The 26,514-nt window shown below is 43.0% G+C and overlaps 1 protein-coding gene across 4 annotated transcripts in view; it reads right to left on the reverse strand.

Moving 5' to 3' along the window:
- PPP2R2B (protein phosphatase 2 regulatory subunit Bbeta) overlaps window positions 1–26,514 on the reverse strand; it is a 342,291-nt gene that overhangs the window by 74,219 nt on the left and 241,558 nt on the right. For all 4 annotated transcript variants that reach the window (XM_059698784.1, XM_059698785.1, XM_059698787.1 and 1 more), the window contains 2 exons: window positions 7,296–7,393; window positions 4,133–4,298 (listed from right to left, as the gene is read on the reverse strand). In XM_059698784.1, the coding sequence (XP_059554767.1) occupies window positions 4,133–4,298; window positions 7,296–7,393 (264 nt within the window). The remainder of the gene's footprint in view (window positions 1–4,132; window positions 4,299–7,295; window positions 7,394–26,514) is intronic.

The raw sequence follows: 26,514 nt of genomic DNA on the forward strand, positions 1-26,514 counted from the left end.
TTTCAGATAACGTGTAATTTTTCAGTACAAATATGTCCCGAATACTCTAACCTTATGAATAAAGAGACTTAGCTTCTCTGTGCCTCAGTTTCTTTATCTGTAAATTAAGGAAAGCCAGGCCTTCCTCACGGGGCTTTTATGGGGAGTGAATGAAACACAGTGTGTACCGAGGGGCGGGCTTCTAACAGTGGTTCACAATGGCAGCTGTTATCAGAATGAGCAAGTTGGGCAACTATTCTGCAATAACAACTTGTTGCGCTGATGGCGTTAGCTTCCCCCAGGATGATGTCAGCACATCCTGCGTCCCCTGTGTAAGACTGTCTGGGGAGAGAAGCCGCCCTCTCTCTGCCTTCACTAGGATCCCCCCCCCCGCCCCCCGCTCCATCTCCCCTCACCAAAACCTTGTCCTCGGAGGTCTGAAATGCACCCCATGGGGAAGTGGGCTTTCTGCAACAATTTGGACAATTGAGCAAGTAAGTGCCTCTGTTTCCTGAGGTCTGGGGGTCACTCAGGCTGGTCATGCTGCTGGCAGCCTGGCCAGGCTGCTCGTGTGAGATTTGTGCACGCACCCGGCTATCCTGGGGTGAGGGCCAGGAAGGCCTTCCCAGGCGCAATGTGCCAGCACTCCTCTAGTCCTGCCCTCTGTGGATAGCCTGCTACACACTGAACTGTGACAAAAAGGAAACATGGGCCATATTTATACAATCACTTGATTAGGTACTGATCAGCTGTGACTTAGAAGAATGCAAATCAGTGACTTTTAACACCAAATACTTCCAATTGCTTGCCTTTGGAATGCATCCCATCCCATTTGCAAGGCAATTCTTTCCTTACATTTTTCTTGTGAGTGATAATAGCTCTGTAGAGAAATAGAGAAATCATAGGTAAAGCATAAAGAATAAAAATCACCTATAATCTCTTCAGTCAGGGACAATCATTGTTAACATTTTGCATAGATCCTCTTAGTATCTTTTTTTCTATGCATTTTTTTGGGGGAGAAATAAAAACCAATAATATTACATGTATATGTTTATTTTCTCATTTTAATTCCTTCTTTTTATTATACAAGTATATAATTATTATATAACTAGAGGCCCAGTGCATGAAAATTCATGCACTGGGGGAGGGGGAGGAAGGGTCCCTCAGCCCGGCCTGTGCCCTCTTGCATTCTGGGACCCCTCGGGGGATGTCCACCTGCCAACTTATGCCCGCTCCCCTGGGGATCAGGCCTAAACTGGCAGTCAGACATCCCTCTGGCAGCCAGGAGCCCTTGGGGGATATCCGACTAACAGCTTAGACCAGGGGTGGGCAAACTTTTTGACTTGAGGGCCACAATGGGTTCTTAAACTGGACCAGAGGGCCAGAACAAAAGCATGGATGGAGTATTTGTGTGAACTAATATAAATTCAAAGTAAACATCATTACATAAAAGGGTACGGTCTTTTATTTTATTTTTTTAGTTTTATTCATTTCAAACGGGCCGGATCCGGCCCGCGAGCCGTAGTTTGCCCACGGCTGGCTTAGACCCATTCCTAAGCTGCAGTTGGACATCCTTAGAGCGCCGAGGAGGCGGGAGAGGCTCCTGCCACCACCGCTGTGCCCGGCTGGTAGCTGAGCAGAGCTCCCCCTGTAGGAGTGCACTGAAAGGGGGTGGGTGAGGTGAGGCAGCTAATAAAAAACAGATTTATCCATGCCTCTTTGCTGTTTTCTTTAAAAGACACAGTGGTTCTCTCTGGATGGGAACACATTATTTTCATTTTGCTTCTCTATCTTCTAATGGTTTTGCAATGAACGCCTAACTATTTTCATAGCCCATCTATCAAGTAAAATATACCTTCCCTTCTCATCATAGGTACTAAGATATAAATAGAAAGCTAGGCAAGGCAACATCTTTTCATCTCGCAAATAATTTTAAGGTCTAGATTCACAACCGAATGTTGGTTTATTTTTCATTAGAAATTGTGAAGTTATATTCTAACAGAAAGTAAAAACTGTATCGAATTATAATGAGATAAGCACAGTTGTATTTCTTTAAAAAAAGATAATTGATGGCGAATTCAATCCAATTCCCCCCGGTTGGGTTGCCTGGAGTCATTCTTGACTTTATTATCACACAGTGTTTCTTGACTCCCTATCTGAAAGCTTTCTGGATAAGGATGTCTGAGGAACAAACAGGTGGCTGTTACTATGAGTAATGACTTTTTCTATATTCTGGCTGGCTCTCTGCGTAGTTTATCATTACTTGTGGCAGCTTTTAAACACAATCTTATCATCTATCTTCATTTTCTCTTTTGTACAGTAATTCCAATTGTCTCCCATTAATTTTCACATGTTAACCTACTTGGCTTAAGGGGAATTTGCAACCTCAATATTAGTATAAAAAAGAAAATCTCAGGAGAACGTGGGAATTTTTCTTATAAGAATCATTTGGAGATACTGTTGGCATGTGAAATAGCATCCCAAATGGGAAGATAATATCCTTGTTAATCAAAAAACTATTTAAAAACTCAATTAACAGAACATTATGCTATATAATTAATCTTCATTGCATTTCACTGATTTTTTCCCCATCCCCCCCTCCCCCACATAGGAGTTAATGCATCTTTGAATTTTATTGTAATAATCAATAGGCTAAATTTCATAATATAAAATAAGCTAGCTAGAGCAGATAATCAGACACTTGCTCTGCCCAAAGTAATTAAGTCAGAATCATCAGAAGTCTTTTTTAATCTAAGTCGTGTTGAATCTGCAGAGCCTTTGAGTGAAATTTCAACGGTAAAACTAAGAGGGAAGACATTGAAACAAATTCATATGGTTTGGCTTTCAAGAAACACAGTTCACAAAATTAATAGAACAATAAATACAGTTAGAAGAAAGAATTAAATTACTTGGAATCTGGAAAAACAGATGACTGGAAATCTGGACATGTTGAGATAAGCCATGCGTGAATAACTCCAAACTGGCTGTTTCAGAATTGCCATTTTTTTACAGTTATACACTGGTTTCATATTTGAGGGATTTTTGGTTCATATGCATTAAGAAAACCCCTCCCTCCTTTTAAAATAAAATATAAAACTCATCATCAAAACTTAGAAAAGTGATAAAAAGAATAAATTTATAAGAAACCCATAATACATAATCAAAAATTAATCATGATAAGCCTTTAGGTATGTTTCCTTTTAGTGTTTAAAAATGTTAATATACGTCTGATCATACTATATATAGTATTTACATTTTTCACTTGACATATGCGTACTTCCCTTTTGTAAATGCTGGGGATGGGCAAATAGCGAATTCCTCGCTTTCTGACCCATATTTAAATGTACACTCCTCACAGACTCACACAATGAATCAGGCGCCAGCTTATTTGCTTGGGAGAGGGTGTTTAATTTGTATCCACTAATCCTCTTAATTGCTATGCTATTCAATTAGCACCCTTTAGTATATGCTTTTATTCTAAATTGTTTCAAGCATAGGTGGGCTTCTGTCAGCAGTGGCATTGAGAAACGCTAGGGTAGGTAATTCCACTGAATTAGCATGGAATTTGGCTCTCTAGTCAACCCCCAACCACCTCTCTCCTGGACCTATTTATAGCAACTCTCCCACAACTGCTCTTAGAAGAGCATGGAGGGAGAAAGAGAAAGAAACCACTTCTTAATCATCCTTTGGTAGGGTCCCTCTCTCTCCTTGACTTGTGCTCAGAGAACTTGATTGTGTCAGAAAGAGAAAAAACCCCAAACACATTCAGGGATTAATAACTTCTACTCAGTATGCCAGACTCACAGGACGGCCTGTCTGGGGTTCCTGAAATGCGTTCCCAGAAAAACATTCAATGAATCTTAAAACAGGAAGTCACATTCCAGAAGCACCTGGAAATAATCTGCATTAGTCAAAAACTGCAGATACTGGGGCTCACATAATTGGGTCAGAAATGTGTGATATTTAAAAAGAATCACTACTATTCACTGAGGGCCCACTCTGCGCCAGGCATCTTGCAAAGATTGTTGCTAAGTTTTTTTGACAGCCCACAAAGTTAAGAAGGAAAACGGAGTCCAAGAGAGACTGAAACATGATATGATGTGGCTGCTTCTATCCCCGACAATACCAAATAGGAGCAGTCCCTTGTACGTACCGTTAGTAGACAGAAGGAAGTAGGCTGCATTCTGCTGGGGGAGCCATCTTATTTTATTGATTTTTTCTTCTATTTCCAAACTCTTCAGGTAATCGAACTCGGGTTCATGGCTCTGGAACGTGCTGTAAACATTGTATTCACCCCTACGATGAACCTGATTTTTACTCTGTAAAAAAAGGCAGGGGGAGGGGAATACATGAAAGATTAAATCACATAGGCCGCCTGTGAATTCACCAATTTCTTCTTTTTTTTTGAGCAGAATCATCAGGGATGGATAGGCAGGCCATCAGCGTGGGATGAGGGCAGGACCATGGGCGCCACAAGTTTTGCCTTAGCTCACAGGCCTCCAAAGCATCTGATTTTGCAGCTGTTGGTGACTATCAGTACCTCCAATATCCATACATGCATAAATGATATACATAAAATTCTATAATATATGGTATACATTGTAACATATACATAGAAACAGAAGTTAAACTAGGACATGATTTGAGATCAACCGAAGGACTTGTATGCATGCATATAAGCATAACCAATGGACATAAGACACTGGGGGGTAGGGGAGGCCAGGGGATTGTCAAGGGCGGGGAAAAAAAAAAAGGAAACATGTGTAATCCCCTTTGTAATACTTTAAGCAATAAAAATAATAAAAAATTAAAAATCAATATAAACAGAAGTGTTAATATTTTTCGTTCTGCATTAGTGGATGTCTTGAACACCCTTTGGATCCATGCTGATGTCCATATGTACATCTATCAATCCCTTACAAAGAGTGCAAAGCTATGGCATCTGTACCTTTCATTGGCCTTTTAAAGTCTCCCCAGATTCTCAGAGAATCTTGGAGACGTGGGAAGAGCAAGGAAATGGACCAAGGAGGCTCAGAGATATCCTCCAAGGTCACAGGACTTCTAAGGAGCAGATCTGGGCATCAGATCCCTCCCCACCCCTTTTTTTCTAACATGGGAAACAAAACAGACAGGAGCACAGGGGTGACACCTCACCCCTGGCTTTCTCCTAGCTCTGATTCTGCAACAGGCAAACAGCAGGAGCTAAATAAATGGTGAGAGAATGAAACATCAGGGGAAGGGTCTGCAGAAAGGGGCAACGGAAAGAAGAAAGGCGGAGAGAAGAAAAAGAGGGCGTGAAACAAAGGAAGAGCAGAAAGGAAAAGAGGGAGGGGAGGTTTTGTTTCAGGCATTTTAGAACGTGACTACCAAGAGTTTTAAGGGTCAGGCTTTGGAAAACTGTGTTCAAAAATTCCAATCCAGGTCTTTATAGACATTTGTCACAAAAGCTTGACTCGTAATAAAGGCTCAATTAAAAAAAAAAAAACCAACTAGATTTCTGGATAGATACTGAATATCCAAACCAAAATCTTCACTTCCTTATAGGTGCCGACACCCAGGTGTTCCATGTATTTGTGAGGGCACTGAGGTTCCTTCCTACAGCAAGCCCTCCAGGACTGCGGCTCTTGAGAAGTCACTCACGGGCACGGAAAACACACCTGACCTCGGTGTTGTCCCATGGCTCCGTGTTTGAGGTTTAGTGCCCATTTCAACCCCACGCCTCCCCACAGGGCTCAACACTTAACTGCATGCTATTATACTGGACATTTATTTATTGAACCAAATCACTCTTCTTGGGAAAACGTGTCCCCCTTCACTCTACTAATGAATCAGGCTTCCCACGTATTCCAGTAAATTAAAATAGGTGGAACCTATAAATAGCAAAGGGACAATGTGGTTTGGAATATTACTGGCAACACGCTGCCCTGGGTAATTTATGCTAAATAGCTCCTCCGGTTCCTCTTTATCATCACCATGAACCTAATGGGATTTTTTTTTTTTTAAATTGAAGAAGAAAGTTTGAAAATCAGCTTGAAGAGGACTTGCCACGCTGACTGACATACATGGCACCAGCCTGCCTACCACAGAGAGCGCCAGTCCACCTTAACAATAAATTCATCCGAATGTTGATTTGGTACCATCCAAATCAGACTGTCAAGTGTGGGCCGTATGTGCCAGACCAATTAGCACTCGGCAGCTCTGGAAAAGCAGGAAAAATTCCAGGTCACGAAGAGCTATTAGTTCCTACTTGCCAAGCCCATTTCCCTGTTTCCAGGACCAGTGGAACAGGCTGGGTGCCTGACTTCATGCTGAACACTTGAATTTCTACAGAACCCCGAGGGATTAGGATGCCCTTATAGAAATTAATTGCAAATAATGTGCAATTACCAAATACATCACCTCTAAATGAGGCTTTCCTTTTTTGGAGGGGAGGTGGAACATAAATGGCTTGGAGGCACAAAGCAGGCACTCAATTGCTAGGGAAGTCTCCGCTGAACCCTTCCTCCTGCACTCGGCCTCCCCACGCTGTGCTGGGTGAGACTCGGAGGCAGACGGTAGCAGATGGGAGCATTACTAGCACACAGGCTGGCCTGCTGGGAGCCCCAGGACCAGGCCAGGGGAAGCCAAGGCAATCACATCGGGCCACGCTTCCCTTCTGACAAAGCAGAAGCAGACACCCCCCAAACGCAATTTATATGAAAAAGAGACACAATTCCTAGTGGAACCCAAGTCCCAGGAAGAAAGGGGCTTTTTGAGATTCAGTGGAAATTAAAACTCCCGCTCAGAAAGCACACAGCACTCAGCTCCAGGGACCTTCGAGTCACCCACAGTAAAGTGTGTGCCCTGTGCATTGCTCAGATGTCATTTTGTGGGACTGCACTGCCTTTGGTGGGGTGAGCTACCATTTTCTTCTCCACTGACCCAAGTTGTCCCTTTCACAGCTGTGGACAAAGAACCGTTTCTTCCTCCTACATATTCTGTGAGAGCCCTGAAAGGAGTAGAGGCTTCATTTTAATCACTCCAGGATGAATTTCACTCGGAAAGGAGGAGTTATGCTCAAAAAGCACCCGTGGCATTTCGCAGGTCAGAGGAGACGTGAGAACGTGAAAAGATAAGGCCGTGCCCAGGAAAGGCTCTATTTTCAGGTGCTTTCATGAGCCGGAAGCTGGAACGGTTGATGTTAATGACTTCTTGGCAGTTTTTAGTTGGCTAGCAAAGCAGCAAGGTGAAGGGGGACACGTGAGGATTAAGGAACAGCAGGAGGCCTCCGCTAAAAAGGGAAGGAAGGGGGCATTTTGCAGTCACTTGCCACTTACCTCCTGCTCTCGTTGAAATATTACAACCCGACCCCCCTTGTCCCCCGTTGCTAGTAATTCTCCCGTGTGGTTGAATTCTACCGTAGAGATAATGTCAGCTGAAAAGAAGACAAAGGCAATTTAAGTAACTGCACACTTGCTTTGAAACGACAGATAATAGACACACTTTCCTGCGCATTTAAGGGCTCAGGGCTTTGTCTCTGCAGTGGAATTTACAAGGGCTTTATGTTCTGTATTTTAAGTGCCGCGAGAAGCGGCTCTTGGGAGAGTACATCTCCTAGATGCCCACACTGCGCTGTGGTCTCCTGGAACATCTGGCGAGAACAAAAGGAAGAAGCACATTCAGACCCTTTTATGTTGGGCAAGAGAAAATGAGTTTCCTTAAGGCTCATGGAAACGGCCATACTCTTTGATGGTTTCTACCAGCCATGGAGCCTGTACCCACTCCGGGCCTCTTTGCATTTCCTTTTCTTCTATACCGAGGCCCTTCCCCACACAGGTTTCTTGCAAACGAGGGCTGGGGATGCCTGAAGCTCAGACATGGAAAAACACTGGCAACCTTTGCAAGTTGGAAACTCATGGAAGGACCCCCACAAATGCTCCAGCTTGACGCCGTGGTACCTCTTTTTTTGGTGAGCCCCACACTCCTTTCTGGAAGAGCACGCCTTATTCCAACCCCAGGTGAAGGGTGCTGGGGAAACGGTCATGAGTCAAAGGGCAAGTCAGAGGGCAATTTGTCCTCTGTGTTTCCCAACAGAGAAAATACACAGGCGCCAGGAACTCAGATCACCGATAATTGCTGAGCGAACGCCAGCCTGCCAAGTCTTTCTTCAACGCCGGTTACCCCCGGAGGAATACGGACAGGTAAATTACCTATGATGGGATTTATTAGGGCTATTTTTAGAAACATGTCAGGGGTTAATTCTTGTGCAATTATTCCCTTGCAGGGCTTCAACAATTGCTCCTGAGAGTTCAAATAAGTTCTAAAAAAAGGGGTGGTGGGGGGAGGGGGGCGAATTATGACCATGGCCTTTGACAGAGGAACATTCGGAGGATTACGTCCATGTGAGAAAAGCAGAGGGGAAACAGTGAGCTGGAAAACGAAGGCAATTGCTCCTGAATAATTCACATCTCAAATCTTACTTTAATATCATCGTTTCAGGATTTTCCTGGTATGCCTGATTTATTCAGGTAAGTAGTGTACAATTCTTCACTTTGCACCTACTGTCCTGTTCCACATATGACAATGCTCTTAATGGTCATACTTTGTGCAGAAGGAAAAAGAATAAGGCACAAACCATAGTCACTTTCAAGCTGGGCACATTTAAAAGAGCAATTCATGATTGCTTTTTTTTTAAAAAAAATCCTCACCCGAGGATATGTTTTTTATTGACTGTAGAGAGAGAGGAAGGGAGAGAGAGAAACATTGATGGGTTGCTTCCTGTCTGTGACCCGACCTGGGATCGAACCTGCAACCTTTTGGTGTATGGGACACTCCAACTAACTGAACCACCCGGCCAGGGCAATTCATGATTTCTTGTTTGGGCCTCTTAGGCGACTGACCCCAGGACAGCAAATTCAAAGCTCTACAGGAGCACTAGGTGAAATGGAGTGAAGAAAACCAGATGCAGTAGGAAGCTTGTGTCCTCTCTTAGGGGACAAGTGGCCGCTCGGCTTAAGCCAACTGTGGCCATCAACTATTGTGAGCGTTGGCAGATATTCTGATCTTTTTCAAAGAAGTTGGAAATCAAGATTTTTATGCAAAATCTCTTCAATTTTATATATGGGCAACTAATTCTTTTTTTCAACACCAGGACATTAAAAGTAATCTTTTCTGTGGGCTGAATGTGGTGTGTGAGTCACCAGCTTGTGATGCCTGGTCTATAGTCTTCCTTCAGAAAAGACCACCCCATTCCTTCCTGATGATCTCAACCAGAGATCTAGTCCGTTCCCTCAGGAAGAGCCCTCTAAATGAATGCGACCTCAAGGAAACATGAAATACGCGAGTGCTTATCCAGTTCCTAATGCAAGCGGAGGAGGCCCATTTCTCAAACAAGTGCCCACTGAGGAGGAAAGAAGCCCAGCAGGGCTGGGGAGCCAACCACCTCAAGTGAATTATTTGCCCACGTTTCTTTGTCACAGTTGGTGCATCTTAGCAAAGCACGCTCATGTACAGAGGAGGGAAGGCGGCTGCTTAGTGTTTGCACTGCCTCCGCAAAGCACTTGAGTGCTAGGATACAGTCCTTAGGGACTGCTAGTGGCTTTGCAATGAGTGGTTAGCAATGGGGTTATTCACGGAGATTCCTGACTTGGGTGGAACCTAATGAAGACGAGGCCATTTCTTTTTTCTTTCAGGCTTCTGTGGGGTACTACAGAATGAGTCAGAGCCCTCAAACTGCTGAAGACACAAACGCGTTCCAGAAAAAAGGGTAGTGGGGAATAATGAGAGGCTGGTGGGGAGACCAGGCCTGGGGGTTAACAGCACCCCACTCCTGTCTTTAGGGCTAAAGGCTACTTAAGTGCAGTTCACGTCCTTCCTCTCCCAGCAATGTTAACTCGGAGTTCTGGGTGGGTGGCGGGGTCCACGCATTGAGGACTAAAGGATGCGCTTTTCCTTTTGGGAAGTTGGGTATCAGAAGAGTCAAGCAGCTTTTCCCAAGGTCAGCCTCTGGCTCAGTTTCCAAGAAAATGTCACTCCAAGGAAAACAAAATTCTCTTTCTCAGTTGCCGTATACATTGCCTTTTTGCCCAGACTCTCTGTGAAAATGTCCTTCTTCTCCCTTTAAGATCCACACAGGTCAAAACAAGGTAGGATATATTTTTTAAATCAATAATTCTCAGGCATGGATCTGTTCATTTATTTAAACTACTCATCACTGCACCGGATGCATAAAGCATTCTTCCAGGCTCCATGGAGGACACAAGCTTCAAGGTCCCTGCCCTCCAAGTCACTTCAACTAAAACGTGCACCACTCCACCCCACTCCATGGTGTTTCTATCACCATCTTCAAAAATAATCATCTGCACTCAAGCCTCTACAAATAAGTTCTGCCTGGTGCATCTATTTTTACTCACTATTCCCTCAGCCTTTAGAAAAGAATACATTGTTTTTGTATTTGCTAAAATGTTCTTTCACATGTGCATGCTATCCACATTATTTGCAAACTAGAGGCCTGATGCATGAAATTCGAAATTCATGCAAGGGGCTTGGACCCCACAGCTGTGACAGCTGCCTCTGCCATGGCCCCACGGTGCTGCAGCTTAGTCCGGAAGGTCGTCCGGTCTAATTAGCATATTACGCTTTTATTATTATAGATTGTTAGGAAAGCCCTAGCTGGTTTGGCTCAGTGGATAGAGTGTCCGCCTGTGGACTGAAGAGTCCCAGGTTTAATTCCGGTCAAGGGCACATGCCCAGATTGCGGTCTTGATCCCAGTGTGGGGCATGCAGGAGGCAGCCAATCAATGATTGTCTCTCATCATTGATGTTTCTATTTCTCACTCCCTCTCCCTTCCTCTCTGAAAAATATCAGTAAAAATAGATTTTTAAAAAATTGTTAGGAAAGACCACTGGGCCCCAACTACCATGATACCGACAGCCCCTACCATGAGAGTAATACCTTTAGGTTAAGGCCGTGGTAGGCAAACTGCGGCTTGCGAGCCACATGCGGCTCTTTGGCCCCTTGAGTGTGGCTCTTCCTAAGCCTTAGGAGCACCCTAATTAAGTTAATAACAATGTACCTACCTATATAGTTTAAGTAAAAAAATTTGGCTCTCAAAAGAAATTTTAATCGTTGTACTGTTGATATTTGGCTCTGTTGACTAATGAGTTTGCCGACCACTGGGTTAAGGCATTGTCCCAAGACCCTTCTTAAAGGCAATTATTGCTTGGAAGCTATAGTACTTTTTAAAAATACATATTTTTATTGATTTCTGAGAGGAAAGAGAGATAGAAACCTTAATGATGAGAATCGTTGATTGGCTGCCTCCTGCATGCCCCCATTGGAGATTGAGACTGCAACCTGGCCATGTGCCCTGATCCAGAATGGAACCATGACCTCCTAGTTCATAGGTTAACACTCAACCACCGAACCACACCGGCTGGCCGGGTGCTATAGCACATTTTAAACCATGAGGAACCATAGACATGCACATAGAATATTTATCACATACAAAAATGTGTATCATGGAAGGAGAAAGATAAAAGGAACAATGCCTACTAGAGAGCATGTGTCCAGGCAACATGGTGCAATGGAGTCTGTGACCCAATCAGAACATAACACTGAGGCCAGGTGTGGGGATTTGGAATAGCCAGGCACAGGGGAAAGAAACACAACAACACACACACACACACACACACAAACACACACACCCCCCCACACACTCCCACACACAGATTCAGGCTCAAGTCTAAGCCACATGATCCAAGACAGTATTTATGGAACATCAGGCATAATTTCAGCTAATAAAATGTCTCCCTTTTTCCCCAGTGTTATCATTATTGGTGTTATGCTGCCCTCAAGAATCTTTTAAGAAAATGGGTGATTGGTACAGCAGGATTCTGAAATTCCTTAGTCCTCTTGCTAGGTCCTTATCTTTATTTTAATCCTGCCAGTTCGCTGGTCTATATAGTAGGTTGTTTATATCTAGCAACTGTCTAACTCATTTCAGAGCCTTTGCCATTGCAGCTCGAGTTGATGCCTGTTTTGAACTTCTGGTTTCCTGACTCATTTATCACTGCTAAGCCAGTAGGTGTAACCAGAATACGTTACTGCCCCATCCATCGCTGTGTATCTTCATCTATGACTGTTTAATAATTGATGCAAAACTCATGAATCATCCACATTCCAGTTCCAAGATACTGAAACTTCTGATACAAATTCTCCTGTGTTCGCATTATGCTCTTTGGTAGAGCAGTTAAAACTGGAAAACTTGGGCTGCTCAAGGCAAAACGATTTTATAGAAATAGGATGTGGCGAGAAGAATAAACTAGAGGACTTACACTTCATCTGAAATCCTGGTCAACAGAAATCAACTCATCAAATTCACATGATTTTGGTTTTTAAAAGACCAGTTCATATGACACAATTTTATTCAATGCCCAGCCTTTCACACTGTTGAGCAAAAAACTATAAACAAAGCATTCTTCCTCTGTTCTGTAGACATGTAGACCAAGTGCACATTTCTTACTAAAAACAGAGAACAGAAGCCAAAACAGTTACAGAGGTCAAGTGTAGCTAGTGATTTTTAAAGGAAGTATGACGTTTGCCCTGTTCTACATCTACTTGTGTTTATTTAATTTCCAGAAAATGGTGGCCTGGTAACCCCATTTCAGGTTCAATGAGCACTGCTAAGACCAACTTTTTCTTTAAAAAATCATTCTCAGGATCCCACAAAGGTCCAAGATTGGTAATTCCATACATATAGTCTCCATGTACCTGAATAATAGAAGTTAACTTGGCAATTATATTGATGTGATGGGGAGACAGAGGGAGGAGGGGGTCCATGGCCTAGCTGCCCACAGTACTGTGCTAGGCTGGAGTCTGAGGCGGGCCCGGGATTATGGGGCAATGTACAATTCAAACAGCAGGTTGACTATTTTGACCAAATGAGGACACAGTTTAAAATGAGAGAGGGCCTAAACCCAAATCCTCTGATGGGACAAAATCTTACTGACCAGGTCACTAGAACCGGCCTTCTCAGCATCAATCACAGACACAGGAATTGAAATGAGAGGGTAATGCAACGTAGCCTTCAAAACCCATTAAATATTTTACCTTTCATCTAAGAAACATTTGGTAGATAATATTATAGTCTTTGACCCTACTTGTATCAGCCGACTGATTCTACCTATTCAACATTTGGCTTTCTTCCTGATGGTCAGGTCAACTCTGGGGAGAGTTTTGCAGTCGTCGGCAAATTGCAGCTGGCGAGCCACATGCGGCTCTTTGGCCCCTTGAATGTGGCTCTTCCACAAAATACCTCATGCGAGCGCGTACGTACAATGCGATTGAAACTTCGTGGCCCATGCGCAGAAGTCGGTATTTTGTGGAAGAGCCACACTCAAGGGGCCAAAGAGCCGCATGTGGCTTGCGAGCCGCAGTTTGCTGACCACTGAGCTAAGGCAAGCACATCAGCAAGGATGGAAGACAGGTGTCACAGAGGATGGCAATGGTGAAATAGGGTTAGTTGCCAGAAAGTTTGTGTTGAGAAGGATTTGGAAGGTCCCTTCCAGCCTGAAGGGCCGTGATTATTTGGCAATGGGTCCTGCCGTGAGGGGAGGTAGCATGTCTGCCCTTTATCATGCCTACACAGGGGCTTCTAGCTAGATTGGCAATGGCTTTGTGGATTAAACAAACAGAGGATTTTTAGGCTTCCCAGGGGGAATTAAAAATACTCTTTTCAGGCACATAAAACTGTGGACTCCTTTCTGAGTTCTGGTTCACAGTCCATTTTCTTAGATAAGGTTTTTGTTTCTGATAAGTTTTCATAACTGAAATAGTGTGCTGGAGCTATTAACTACCAAAATAGAAGGAAAAAAGTCTGATTATGGCCAAGCAAGATATGTCCAAGTACTGCTACTGGATTGTGACAAAAGGGCCTTGTTGATGTTAATATATTATAAAATTAAAAAAAGAATCAGCCAGCCCTAACTGGTTTGGCTCAGTGGATAGAGCATCAGCCTGCGGACTGAAGGGTCCCAGGTTTGATTCCGGTTAAGGGTACGTACCTTGGTTGTGGGCACATCCCCAGTAGGGGGTGTGTAGGAGGCAGCTGATCAATGTTTCTCTCTCATCGATGTTTCTAACTCTCTATCCCTCTTCCTTCCTCTCTGTAAAAAATTCAATAAAATATATTTAAAAAAAGAAAAATCAGCCAATAAAAGTGTATGTAAGATTCTTACAATTTTGTTAAAGTACTTTCATTTCAAAATATATCTTTTTTTTTTTAACTGGTAAAGTAATACAAACTTACTAAAACTTCCATCAACACCAAGAAGATGTTTAAAATATAAAATGAAATTTTGCTAACAATCTGACTCTCCTGGACTTAACAGTTAACTCCTGTAAATCCACAAATATTCATAGGAAAAAGATCTGTCAGGGAAGTTCAAAATGATAATGCTTTGGTGTAGAATGTGGATGGTTGATTTATTTTCCTATAGTCTTTTGTCAAAATTTTCAGTATTTTCTAATTTTTAGCATGATCATAAATATATGTGTAATTCTTACTGCAAACAAATTTAATTGGTTTTCAAACTGAATAACAGATGTTGGCATTTATCTCGGTGACTTTTTAAACTTTTAAAAAATTACCTTTTTAATTCCCATGTGGCAAAATTTGTATGGGTTTGGACAAATGCAGGGATGTGTGTCCACCACCACCACCATCAGGATCCAGAGCAGCTTCACCACATCCAAAATGTGCCTCACAGTGCCCCTTCTAGGGAATGATTTTTCAAAAGGGATAAAATTATGAAAATAAAATGAGCTGACAGGTATACAGAGCTTCCAAAGGTTAAAAATGCTATGCAAATACAGAGCCTTAATACGCCTGGTCTTTACAGATATGACTCAACTCAATTTGGAGCCAATGGTCACTTTCTCACGACTCAAAGATTTTATTATTATTTTTAAAAATGTTTTTTTTTATTGATTTCAGAGAGGAAGAGAGAGAGAAACATCAATGATGAGAGAGAATCATTGATCAGCTGTCTCCTGCATGCCCCCAACTGGGGATGGAGCCCACAACCTGGGCATGTGCCCTGACTAGGAATCAAACCATGACCTTCTGGTTCATAGGTTCATAGACACTCAATTACTGAGCCATGCTGACTGGGCCAAAGATTTTATTTTTTAATCTTATTGCTTAGATATTATCACCATTCTGGTTTTAGAGTGGTGGGTTCTCAATTCATCAATATACCTTTATCAACTTGCACCACAAGCTTCAGATGTTCTGCCCTTTGAGCTTTGTCCTTTGTCTTTCAATGGGGCTACGTTTGAGTCCTTGGTTCAGTAGCATTGCCTTCTTAAGTTGACCCTATTTCTCATATTCCTTTAGCTTGGTCCTAGTGACAGGAGTGGTAAATATAAAGTTCTGAGTAGTGATAACAAATAGATCTAATCTGGCTTACCAATTTTGATCTATGGGAAGAAGCTGCCTATTGAGAAGAGTTCTGAGGTCAGAGCCAGGCTTGGTGGGAGGGTGTTGTGATCAATTAGTCATGTCTACCACAGGCATGGACATAGGCAGCACACATGCTACCTGCTTGCTCTCCTGACCTTCTGTGAGTAATACACTTTCTGATCCAGACTTATTCCTTTGTCACCCAACCAGTGTCTGGTATTTAGATACTGAATCCTCTCTTTTCATTTGAATATAGTTAATTCTTTGCATAGTCATTTAAACTTGAACCTGGTGCTGGTTCCTCTTGTATGAAAACAGGCAGGCAGAGGGGTCCAACAGCCCCAGTTCCCTAGATCTTGTCACAACTGCTGCTTCCTATTTAACCACAAGCAGGTGCTAGAAAATGGGTACTATTTACATGTCAGCCTGCTTCTGCCGACCAAGCTCATTAAGGGCAGGTAGTGTGTTGTGGCAGACACCCTTGGTGGGCTACTCTAGCCAGTGCCTGTTGTGCTTGCCTGCCTCCTGCCGTAGAAGCTGAAAAATGCAGATACTCCCTTCCCAGCCTCCCCTGTAGCTACTGGTGGCCAAGTGACCCAGATCTGGCCAACGAGACATATAGGAACATCTTCTGGGGGACAAGGAGGCAGAACTTCCAGGAAAAAAATTTCCTTCCCTGAATAAAAGGAAGGAAGCAAGTAATGGGACACCTTCTGGTGGCCCTGAGTACTTCGTGCTTCCTGCCTTTGTATGTGGCTATATGTGGACTCGATATGTGAAGCTGTGGCAGCCATCATGTGACCAGGAGGTGATAAGTCTAAAGACTTAAAAAAGCCAAGAGGCTGAGTATGACATGGAAAAATAGGACAATGTCCTTGATGATAGCACTGAACTAGAAAATCTACCTCAGAGATAGCCTATGCTTGGACTTGTTAAATGATAACCTGTGGTTTAAGCCACTGCTAAACCACAGGGTTTTTGTTATTTGCGTCACATGCAAACTAAGAGGCATGCATTTCCATCTTTGTTTTCCTCTTAGCTCTTTGCACAAAACCAGATTATTAATGCATGCTGAATTGGAATTTCCACACACAAACTCTCACATGCACATTTTCATTTCACTTTACCACACAACCAGTTTTTTGGGGGATTTTTTTGCACTTGTTTGGTTCCCAGTGCAGGTATTGAGGTGGCTTGTTTATCTCCCTATCCTTGAGTGAAAACGGTACATTACTTTTTGATCATTCAAATATGAAAGCAGCTTATTGGGACAGCATACCAACCCCCCCCCCATTAATCATGGTGCCCATCATACAATTATGACTTCAAAGGGACCCAGTCATGCCCTCCTGAGGAGCCATGTTCTCCCTGCTAATGTGCAGGAAGCCCACCATGCTTGCTGAGCTGTGAAAATCCAGATGGTAGGAAGCAGGTGAGTAATGAATGCCATGCTGTTCCCATTAAAATGCACACAGCTTCCCCACGCTGACCGAATGCCCAGCACTAACCAGGGCTGAGGCAACCCGGGCCATGTGGGTTGATGGGAGATGTCCTTTCATTCAAAACATGTTTCTGCAACATAGAAGCTGAGAAGAGAGAATTTTCCTGTAGTTGGAACAAAACTTGCCTAAAGGGCAAAGTTTTAAAAATTATAAATCGTCTAAGTAGGCAAAAATCCAGTGGGAAATTGGTTACAGTCCAGACTTGCCTACAAACCCCACGCCTGTGTGGCTTACGGTGGAGTCTGCTGTCGAGGTGTCTGCCATCTGTCACCCACTCTTTCAGAAAGCAGAGGAGTAATTAACTGCTCGGGCAATGCAAACCCTGTCAGTCATTCAGGTCTATTATCTACACAACATGGGGCATCTACCGCTGACCCCACAGTCAGTGGGACTCTGGGTCCAAGTGGGCAATCTCATCACATCTGCAGGGGACTAGGCGCTCCAAGGCAGGTAGTCTACCCCCCAGGCACGCTTAACCTGGAGTCTGTTTGGCATGCCTTTGGTCAAAAATTTTGTGGTGTCGCATGCTCTGAAGTCAGTAAGGCATGGCATCTGCGCTAAAATTCCCCACGTCTGTGGGTGGGTTCTAATATCACTTCCTTAGTGAAGCCTTGTGTGTCTTCCCCCTCTAGCGGTTCTCAACCTGTGGGTCGCAAACAATGAAAATACATCCTGCATATCAGATATTTACATTACGATTCATAGCAGTAGCAAAATTACAGTTATGAAGTAGCAACAAAAATAATTTTATGGTTGGGGGTCACCACAACATGAGGAACTGTATTAAAGGGTCGCGGCGTTAGGAAGGTTGAGAACCACTGCCCCAGACAATCCCTTTATGATGCAGCCTCACTGCCCGCACATCTCCATCATCACAGCTATCGCCACTTACTGTTAGCACTTATCCCAAAGGTAACGGAATCAGTTTACATGCCCATCGCAGTCTTTAAATTCCATACAAAATGTATTCATCATTGAACGTTCAGTGCCTAGCTGAGTGTCTGAATGTGTAACAGATGAGTCTTGATTTTTTTTTCTTTAGAGATGAGAGCCAGAGAGATCCCATACCAAAGTGGACCAACACAGACAGGCTGGTTACCTTAAACAAAGTACCAGAGAACAACATATTTATGCTGGTTGAAAATAAAAAAGATTTTTAAGGGATGTGAGGCAAGGGCAAGTTCTTGTTTGGAAGGGTATTCATGACTTTAGAGCCAGATAGATTGATCCTAAAAAGACGTTATAGCACTGGCAAGGAATTAAGGGTCCTATGAATCATAGGGAAAGAAAAGAGCAGGTGGGCTGGGACCAGAGGGTACTGGAATATGGTGCTATTTGGGAGTGGGCACGGAAGTGGCAAAGAGACAATCCAAAATGTATTTTAAGCAAATAGGCCTGCAATTCCAGGAATCTCTTTAGTGGATACCTATTATGTGCATGTCTTAGGACTGGATGCTAAGGATATGCTAATAAACAAGTGAGGAAGAAAGAGAGTGGAAGTGCTGAATGAATGAAGCAATGAGTGAATGAATAAATGAATAATGAAGCAAATACATGTATGGATAAATAAACCAGTAACCAGGATGGGTCCACCATTAATAGCTGAAATAAAATCTGTACAGATTCAATTCCTGCCCTCAGCCAAAAGATAGCTAGGAAGAAAAATGCTATTGAAACCATATCTTCACAGAATTTCCAAATTATCTAGTAAGAGTTTCTCCCATAATTCACTATTTCAGAGATCCATGTGGTTTTATTTTTCTTCTTCCCTCATCTCTTTCCCCTTTCCCTCTTTTTCCTTCTTCCTTCCCTTTCCCCTCTCTCCCTTTTCACCATCCTTTCCTCCTTCCCTTCTTTTTCTTTTGAAGCTGAGAGCAGCAAGTATTCTATCCCTCTGCCCCCAGGTCAAGGTTCATTACCTCCTATCTGCCCGCCAGGCAGAAGGCTGCTCACCTGTTTACATTTTAGAAATGATGAGTAAACTACAAGATTACTTCCCAGTGGGCAGCCTGATCTCTTTATGGCCTTTCTTGGGTAACTTTCACCACCACTCCTATTATTATTATTCAAAGAAACAAGTCTGTCAGAGGGGAAAAAGATACCCACACTGTCATCCCACCCGTGGAAGATTTATAGACACTTTGCAAGTGGCCAGACCCAGGTGATGGTGCCAGGAACTTTCCAAGTGATTTGTAGATCTCCCTTCCAAGAAGTCAGTCTTTAACGGAAAAGTCTTCTAGCTGCACATTCCTTTGTTAAAGTGCAGCTACAGGGAGAGGATTGAAATTGTGTTGCAGAAGACTCATGAAATGTACTTGCTATTAACATGGCCTCAAGATATTTCAGTCTCAGAAAAACACCAGGATTGCAGTTTAGAAAAGCACAATTTTTCTTTTTCTTTTGTGTGTGATTTAATCACGACTTTATTCACTTGATATAACTGCACTCAACATAAAGTAATTCTAACCAGAGGATCAAGAGATTTACTCAAAAGAGAAAATATAATGTAATTTTCTTTACAAAATGATTCACAACAGCTTTGAAAAATGACAACTTCTCCAACTGCCTTTAAAATGGGCAATTTACAAAAACAAATATTTTTCACATATTTCAGGAACATTTCTGTAATGGAAGTCTCTGGCTTTAGGTACCATCAATATGCTAATAACTACTAAGTTCAAATCTCTGGCGCAGATGACTCCCCTTAACAGGACACTTGTATATCTATTACTGGGCAAATATTTTTGAGCTCCTACTAACCACTGAACACTATGCTGGATCTTGGATCAACAGAAAAACACAAATTTTCTTTGAGACTATTAGTCATTGAGTTGGCCTATGCATGCCAAGTATAGTACTCGCTCTTTACATATACTCTCTTCCTAAATCTACATTATCATCTTCATTCACTGAACTCCTACTTTGGCCAGGATCTGTGCTTTGTCACTTAATTTTCCAAATCCATGATTTCAGTATCTTCCCCTTTTTTTTTCAGATGAAGAAATGGTGGCTCCGAGAAGTTAAAGAACTTGCCCAAGTTTGGGAGGCTAATCGTGCAGCTGGGACTGGAACCCAACTCTAATTTTAAAGCCCAAGTTTCTTGACCTGCCTCTGTTAAGTCTCATTTCTTTTTCCTCTGCCTCCTATTATTTCTTGTTCCCACTCTCTTTTGTCTGTCACTCCTCCCCCCACCCCCATCCTTTCTAAATCTTTCACACGTAGATACAAGCTTTATTTCTTAGCACAGCAGAGGGGATCTGGGCTCAATGGTAACTTTCCATCCTATCTTCTGTTCGCCTTACCACACACCTGACACTTTAGCCCAGTTGAACTCTTTGGACTTCCTAAGCAGACATGGTCTTTGCTGACCTCTGTCCATGCCATTTCACTTCCCTAAGACTTTCTGTCCATTACCTATGTGTGTGGGCCTCTTCTCCTCCTAGAGAGCATGCTCCTTGGGGGCAAAGTCTTTACTATTTTAGTCTGGGGACCTCGCATAGGAATGGGCACTTAAGAGGTTTGCACAAAATTCCTACCTTCCCGTTGGATGGCTGAATGAAAAAAAGGAATGCATGAAAACTTCAAGGCCAGGACCAAGCTTTCCATGAGCTTCCCTAATTGAAAAACATCCTCCCTCCTTACAACTCCTACACTTTATACTTTTCATCACCTGCTACCTGTGACATTTTCTCTTCATGTGTGTACTTGCTCTGTTTTCCTTACTGAAATGTATTTCCTTAAGGGCAGAGTTCCTATTCTACTCATCTTTGACTCTACCAATAAATTCTTCACCCTGGAATTTGTTCTCTTAGTATTTATCCCCCTTCCCCTCCCTTCCAAGGGGAAATTTAGTTGGAAATTAATATCTTTTAGAAACCAAGTAAGGACAGTTTTCATGTGAAACTTCACTCACCGAGTTGGCATCTTTTTATGGGGGAATGACTCATTTATATTGGATTATGGTGCAAATATTGATAGACAGCTTGGATATAGTGTATGCGTATTGTCTCCTTAACTAGATTATAAATTCCCTGAAGACAGAATCATATTTATTTCTTTAATAGACCGCATGTTTATCTGTATCTAGGATCTCATTCTGTGCAGAGCAAACATGACATAAATGGTCCACACTTGGAGATTTAGGATTCTCATAGGACAGCTGAGTGTTGGTCTATGTAATACATGACAGCTTTCTTCTAAACTTAAAGTTATAAATGCTCCATTTTTGCCTCCAGCTTATTTTTTAAAGTAGTTCATTACTACATAGGCTCACAGCCTGGGACATCTCTGAAATAAAACCAGTATTTGAGGAATCAAGTACCAAGGCCAATTTCAGAAGCATTTCTTCTGCACTAAGCACATGGGTGAGGAGTGGGAACAGGGTCATATTCCTGCGTCTCTAAGGACTCTACTTTTGGGGACATTTTAAGTACTGATTCCAACAACCTAAGTTACTGCCTATGAAGAGTATACAAAAGCTCAGGGCACACAAAAGCCAATGACTACAAAAGCAGGTTTTCAGTTGTGAGGACCTGAAACACAGAGTTTATACTTGTTTTATTATCTACTAACTAGAGGCCCGGTGCACAAATTCATGCATGGGTGGGGTCCCTCATCCTGGCTGGCGATTGGGGCTGAACAGATCGTCTCACCCAGTCCTGATTGGGGCTGATCGGGGTCAGCCGGCCGATGGGAGGGACCACAGGAGGTTGGCCGGCCGCGGGAGGTTGGCTGAGGGAGTGCACTGACCACCAGGGGGCAGCTCCTGCATTGAGCATCTGCCCCCTGGTGGTCAATGCACATCATAGTGACTGGTTGACCAGTCCTCCCGGTCGTTCAGTTGTAATGGTTGCTTAGGCATACACACACACACACACACACACACACACACACACACACACATATATATAAAATTATATATTTTCTATACAAACAATTGTAAACCCACTTCTGCCCCACCCTGAATTAACTGCAGTAGGAAAATTCCTCTCTCTCCAACCCACAGTGTAGCAGGCTCTTAGCTTTGATTGTAATCCATTGATTGTTTCCTGCAAAGTCCACGGGAAGAATGAAATGTCAACATTTTATCAGGCAACAGAAGGAATAAAACCTTTAAACACTAACAGTACAGACACAACCCTGCCCATAATCTCGCATACACAAACTCTTCTTCACAGTAACATGTACCAATAGCTGTTTTGAGGAAGTTTTGGGCTAATACAACCTTTCAGTAATTTATTACTAAGGAAATGCTGTGAACTGGCCTTTTCCTACCTCTCAAACCTCATCTTAAATCATGTCCCTGACCCCCTTCCCTATGTTCTCACCCACCAGCTGCCTTAAAGATCTCATACATGCCAGGCCTCTTCTGACTTCGGAGTCTATAAAACGAACATGCTGCTTGCTCTTTGCCGAAACGACTCTCCTTCCCCCCGCTCCCCTTCCCTTGGCTAACAGCTATTCATTTTCACATTTCAGCTTAAACAGCACTTCCTGAGGGAGGCCTTCCTGGAGTCAGTCTGCATTGCTCCCCACAGTACCTATTCTTTTCCTCCTTTAAAGCATCTATCAAAATCCATCAGTACATGTTTGTGTGTGTGTTTAGTGTTAATTTCTACTTCCCTATAAGACTGTAAATTTCACCAGGGCAGGGATCATAGCTGATTTTTTCACTGTAGTATTCCTGGCTCACAGCAAAAGGTTTGACACATATTAGACACACAATCAATGTTCAATGAAAGTCTAGTTTTTGAGAATTTTGTTAATAGTTGTTGCCTCGTCACTTGGGTTCATATCCTCTTTCTAATATTGTTCACACACACACACACACACACATTTGGTTTTCAGTCAACTGGGTGGAGCAGATGCATGAGATAATGAAAAATGTAAAAACCAATGAAATCTGCCTTATTCTTTTAATTGTCTTGAGCTAATCCTATACATGAATGCACATGCATTGTAAAATGTACACACACCCTTCTGATTCTTAAATTCAAGCCCTTGTCTCAGCCAGTCTCCACCCTTTCAATTCTCAGGAAGAAAGAACACCAGAGACTGGGTGGGAAGATCTTTCTACGCCAAGAGGTCTGACCCAGTGAACTATTTCCGTCAAACGCACGGTTTGAATTGGATTGCCAGTTCGCTGAAAAGGGATTTCTGGATTAGATAGTTCATTAGTGGTGGAGCCAGCATCCAGGGCCTGTCGGTCTCTGCTATCCATGCCTGGAGTCAGCAAAGTGACATGGAGGAAGCTGCTTGAGTGACTGGAGCCAGTGAGTCACACGGAATAATGGCTGAAATAGCAGCTACCCAGAGGCACCAACCACGCCCTTAAGGCTCAGAATCCCCAAAGTGTACACAGCTGAAAATGAGGTTTGGTGTTGACTGAAAATGACTTGTGAGCACCGTCTATGTGCCTAACCTAGGGTGTGGTTTTGAGAAGTAACTTTAGGAGGTAGTCAATAGCAGTCTCCCAACAATCAATTTAAATTCCAGCATCGCCACTCACTAGCTGGCTCATCTGGGGTATATTTCTTAACCTTTTCCTCCCCGTCACTTATCTAATCTGTAAATGGGGAGGATATTATAGCAAGGATTAAATGAGGAAATGTGTTTAGTGCTTATGTGTGTCAGGCACCATTCTAAGTGCTTTGCATAAGTGTTAGAATAATGCTTTCCCTGGAAGTAAGATAGTGAATGGTTAGCAACATCCCTTTAGATGTCAGAGAGGCACCATTCAGCTCTGTCATTTATAACGGATGTGCCTTTGGACAAGTGAGTTGAATTCTCTGAACTTCAGTTTCCTTCTCTGTAAAATAAGAACACTGGTCCCACTTTGGAGGGGAGTTATGAAGATTAAATGATAAGGAAGGTAAGGAGCTTCCTGGCACATTGGAGACTCAGTAACTATGGTCAATTGTTATTTTTACAAGTGCATTACTCCTTTGGATCCCAGAGGACACAGAGCAAGTCTTCACAACTCCACTGTGTCGGACAGAACAGCCCAGGGGACACCAGAGTTGGTTTACTTAGCACTGCATAGTCAGCCCACACAATTTTTCCAATTTTTTTGAATAACTTGCCAACATTGAAAAGTTGTGAGTTTCATATAAAAATATCCAGATTTCCAGTTTCTTTAGAAAAATAACAAGATGGACACCATGGGACCGGCACTCCCACTCCTGGCTTGAGCGGGACTGCCCCTTTAGAAGAGAACACGATCTTGAATGTACCTCCACTCTCCCACTCCTAGTGCACCCCAACCTTGAGGCTGAATGTCAGCTCCATTCATCCTCAGGAGGCTTCCCTCTATCCCCTGCTTCATTGTCGGTATTACTTGGCCTCTGGGGGCACTGAGTTAGCAGCTGCTGGTCTTGACTGTTGTCAATATCCTCTAGAAACTGCTGCCTCTACAAGGCAGCATGCAAGGAAACAACTCTTTATCCACACAGCCTCAGGCTACTGGACTGCACTGACAAATGAAAGTATAGAATGAGCTGAGCACTGGCTTGGGGAATTGCCTCTCACCCGAAAGTTGAACCCATAAATTCACGACTTACCCTGAATCCTCCAGTTCCATTTAGACCAAGGATGGAGGATACGGGACAAAGGACAGAGGATCTATACAACAACGCTTTAGAGCTGAGTTCTCTAAATATAATCTATGGATTGCTGTTCCTTAGGTAAAAAAAAATTCACTTTTTGGAAATAGCTAGTACATGATCTCCCATCTTGGGGACTCATCTGGGCAAATTAAAGTCTCAAAAAACCTGAAAAAAAGAAGTTCACTCACAATTCATTCATTTAACAGATGTTTATTGAACACCAACTATATGCCAGGCACTGTTCTAGGTGCTAGGATTTCAGCATTGATAGACAAGAACCCTGAACTCAGGTAACATTTTAGCTTGGAGTAAAGAAGAGTGCTTCACTTTGTTTCCAAATTTCTGCCTACATAATGCCACTGAGAAACACTGCTTTATGCTTAGTGAGTAGCCCTTTGCAGAAACTATGGCCAGAGGTTCTTCATGATAAAGAAATGAGAGAGATCACCCCCACTAGTGCCTAACAAAATAAGACCACTCCAGAACCCTTTGTAGAAAAACACATAATTTACTTCTTCAAAAGTCAGTGAGCGCACTAGGCCAGCCGTAGCTTGGGAAAAAGACCACGGCCTCACCTGGGACCTCAGATGCAGTGAAGGTGTTGAGACTATCAGAGAAGGTTAGCTTGACTTTCACCTCCAATGTGGAGCTGTTTTTCTCTGCATCTATGCTGACCCAGTTGGAAATGTATTTGTTTTTCACTGTTTAATCTTCTGCATCACCCACTGTTGATTAGATTGAATTAATTTATGTTTTTAATGAATTTAGAAACTCACAGTGCTGCAGCAGAAAAGACTTCAGACAGCATCTGGCCACCAAATGGATTGATTACCTTGTCTGCAAAAGTCTTTCAAACATCTGGGGCCTGAGTTGGTGAAACGTCCAGAAGCTCTTTCAGAGGCAAGAAGTGCCCACCGAGGGGAAAGACAGGGTGCTGGAAATAGGTAGGGTTTGCTTTGATTTCTAAATCGGGATCCTGGCACGACCCCAACATGCAAGCACATTTTGCTGCTCATTGGCACAGTTTCAATGGCGCTGAATAGACTGATCCGAATCTGTTTTGTTCAACATAATCAGAAGCCACCGGGCCTGAGCCCCGGCTGCCGCCCCGTGAACTTCCTTGGCAATTCCTTCCCTGTGGAAGCTCCCACTGATCGTTAAGATGAAACATTTATAGGAAACATTTAGAGAGAAGCACTTGGCTCTCATTCACTCAACAAACATTATTGGGGGCCCACTGTGTGCCTGGCACTAAGCCATGTGCACCTCTTCATTAGCTACTCTTGGCAACAACCCTACAACGTAGGCAAGCACTGCTCCTCCACTCTCAGAGATATGGTTGAGGACTACACAAAATAATAATTATTAATGTTAGTATAAACATGACTAATAAAGGATATAGACAGACACACATGTGCACACATAAACATGCATGCACAAACACGCTTGTGCATGCACTCAAACACACACACACACACACACACACACACACACGACTCTCTATATGAAGTTTACATGCATTAAGTCATTTAACTCTCATAGTAAAACCATGAGGTAGATGTCACTATCACCACCACCATTTTACAGATGCCAGCATTGAGGTACTGGGAACTTATGTGACTTGCCCACAATAACCCAACTAGCCTTTGGCAGAGCCTTCTAACATGGGCAGCCTGCCTTGAGGGCCTTTGCTCTTGACCACTCTGCTTTCCTACCTCTGGATAACATTTAGGGAAGACATACTATATGTCAGTCACTATCCTAGGGGATTAGCTTCATTGGACTTTAATCGTTCACACCTTATACCATGGGTATTATTATTCCCTGACGAGGAAGCTGAGGTCTAGAAACATTAACCTATTGAGGTCACAAGGAGAGTTAGTAACAGGGCTGGGCTTCACTCAGGTCTGCAGGGTTACAAAGGCCACTTTCTTCTTACTGAGTTACCTGCTGACAGATGAGAGAAAAATGGGTGGTGTGAATGCA

The sequence above is a fragment of the Myotis daubentonii genome, chromosome 5 (assembly GCF_963259705.1).
Source record: "Myotis daubentonii chromosome 5, mMyoDau2.1, whole genome shotgun sequence".
Classification (NCBI taxonomy): domain Eukaryota; kingdom Metazoa; phylum Chordata; class Mammalia; order Chiroptera; family Vespertilionidae; genus Myotis; species Myotis daubentonii.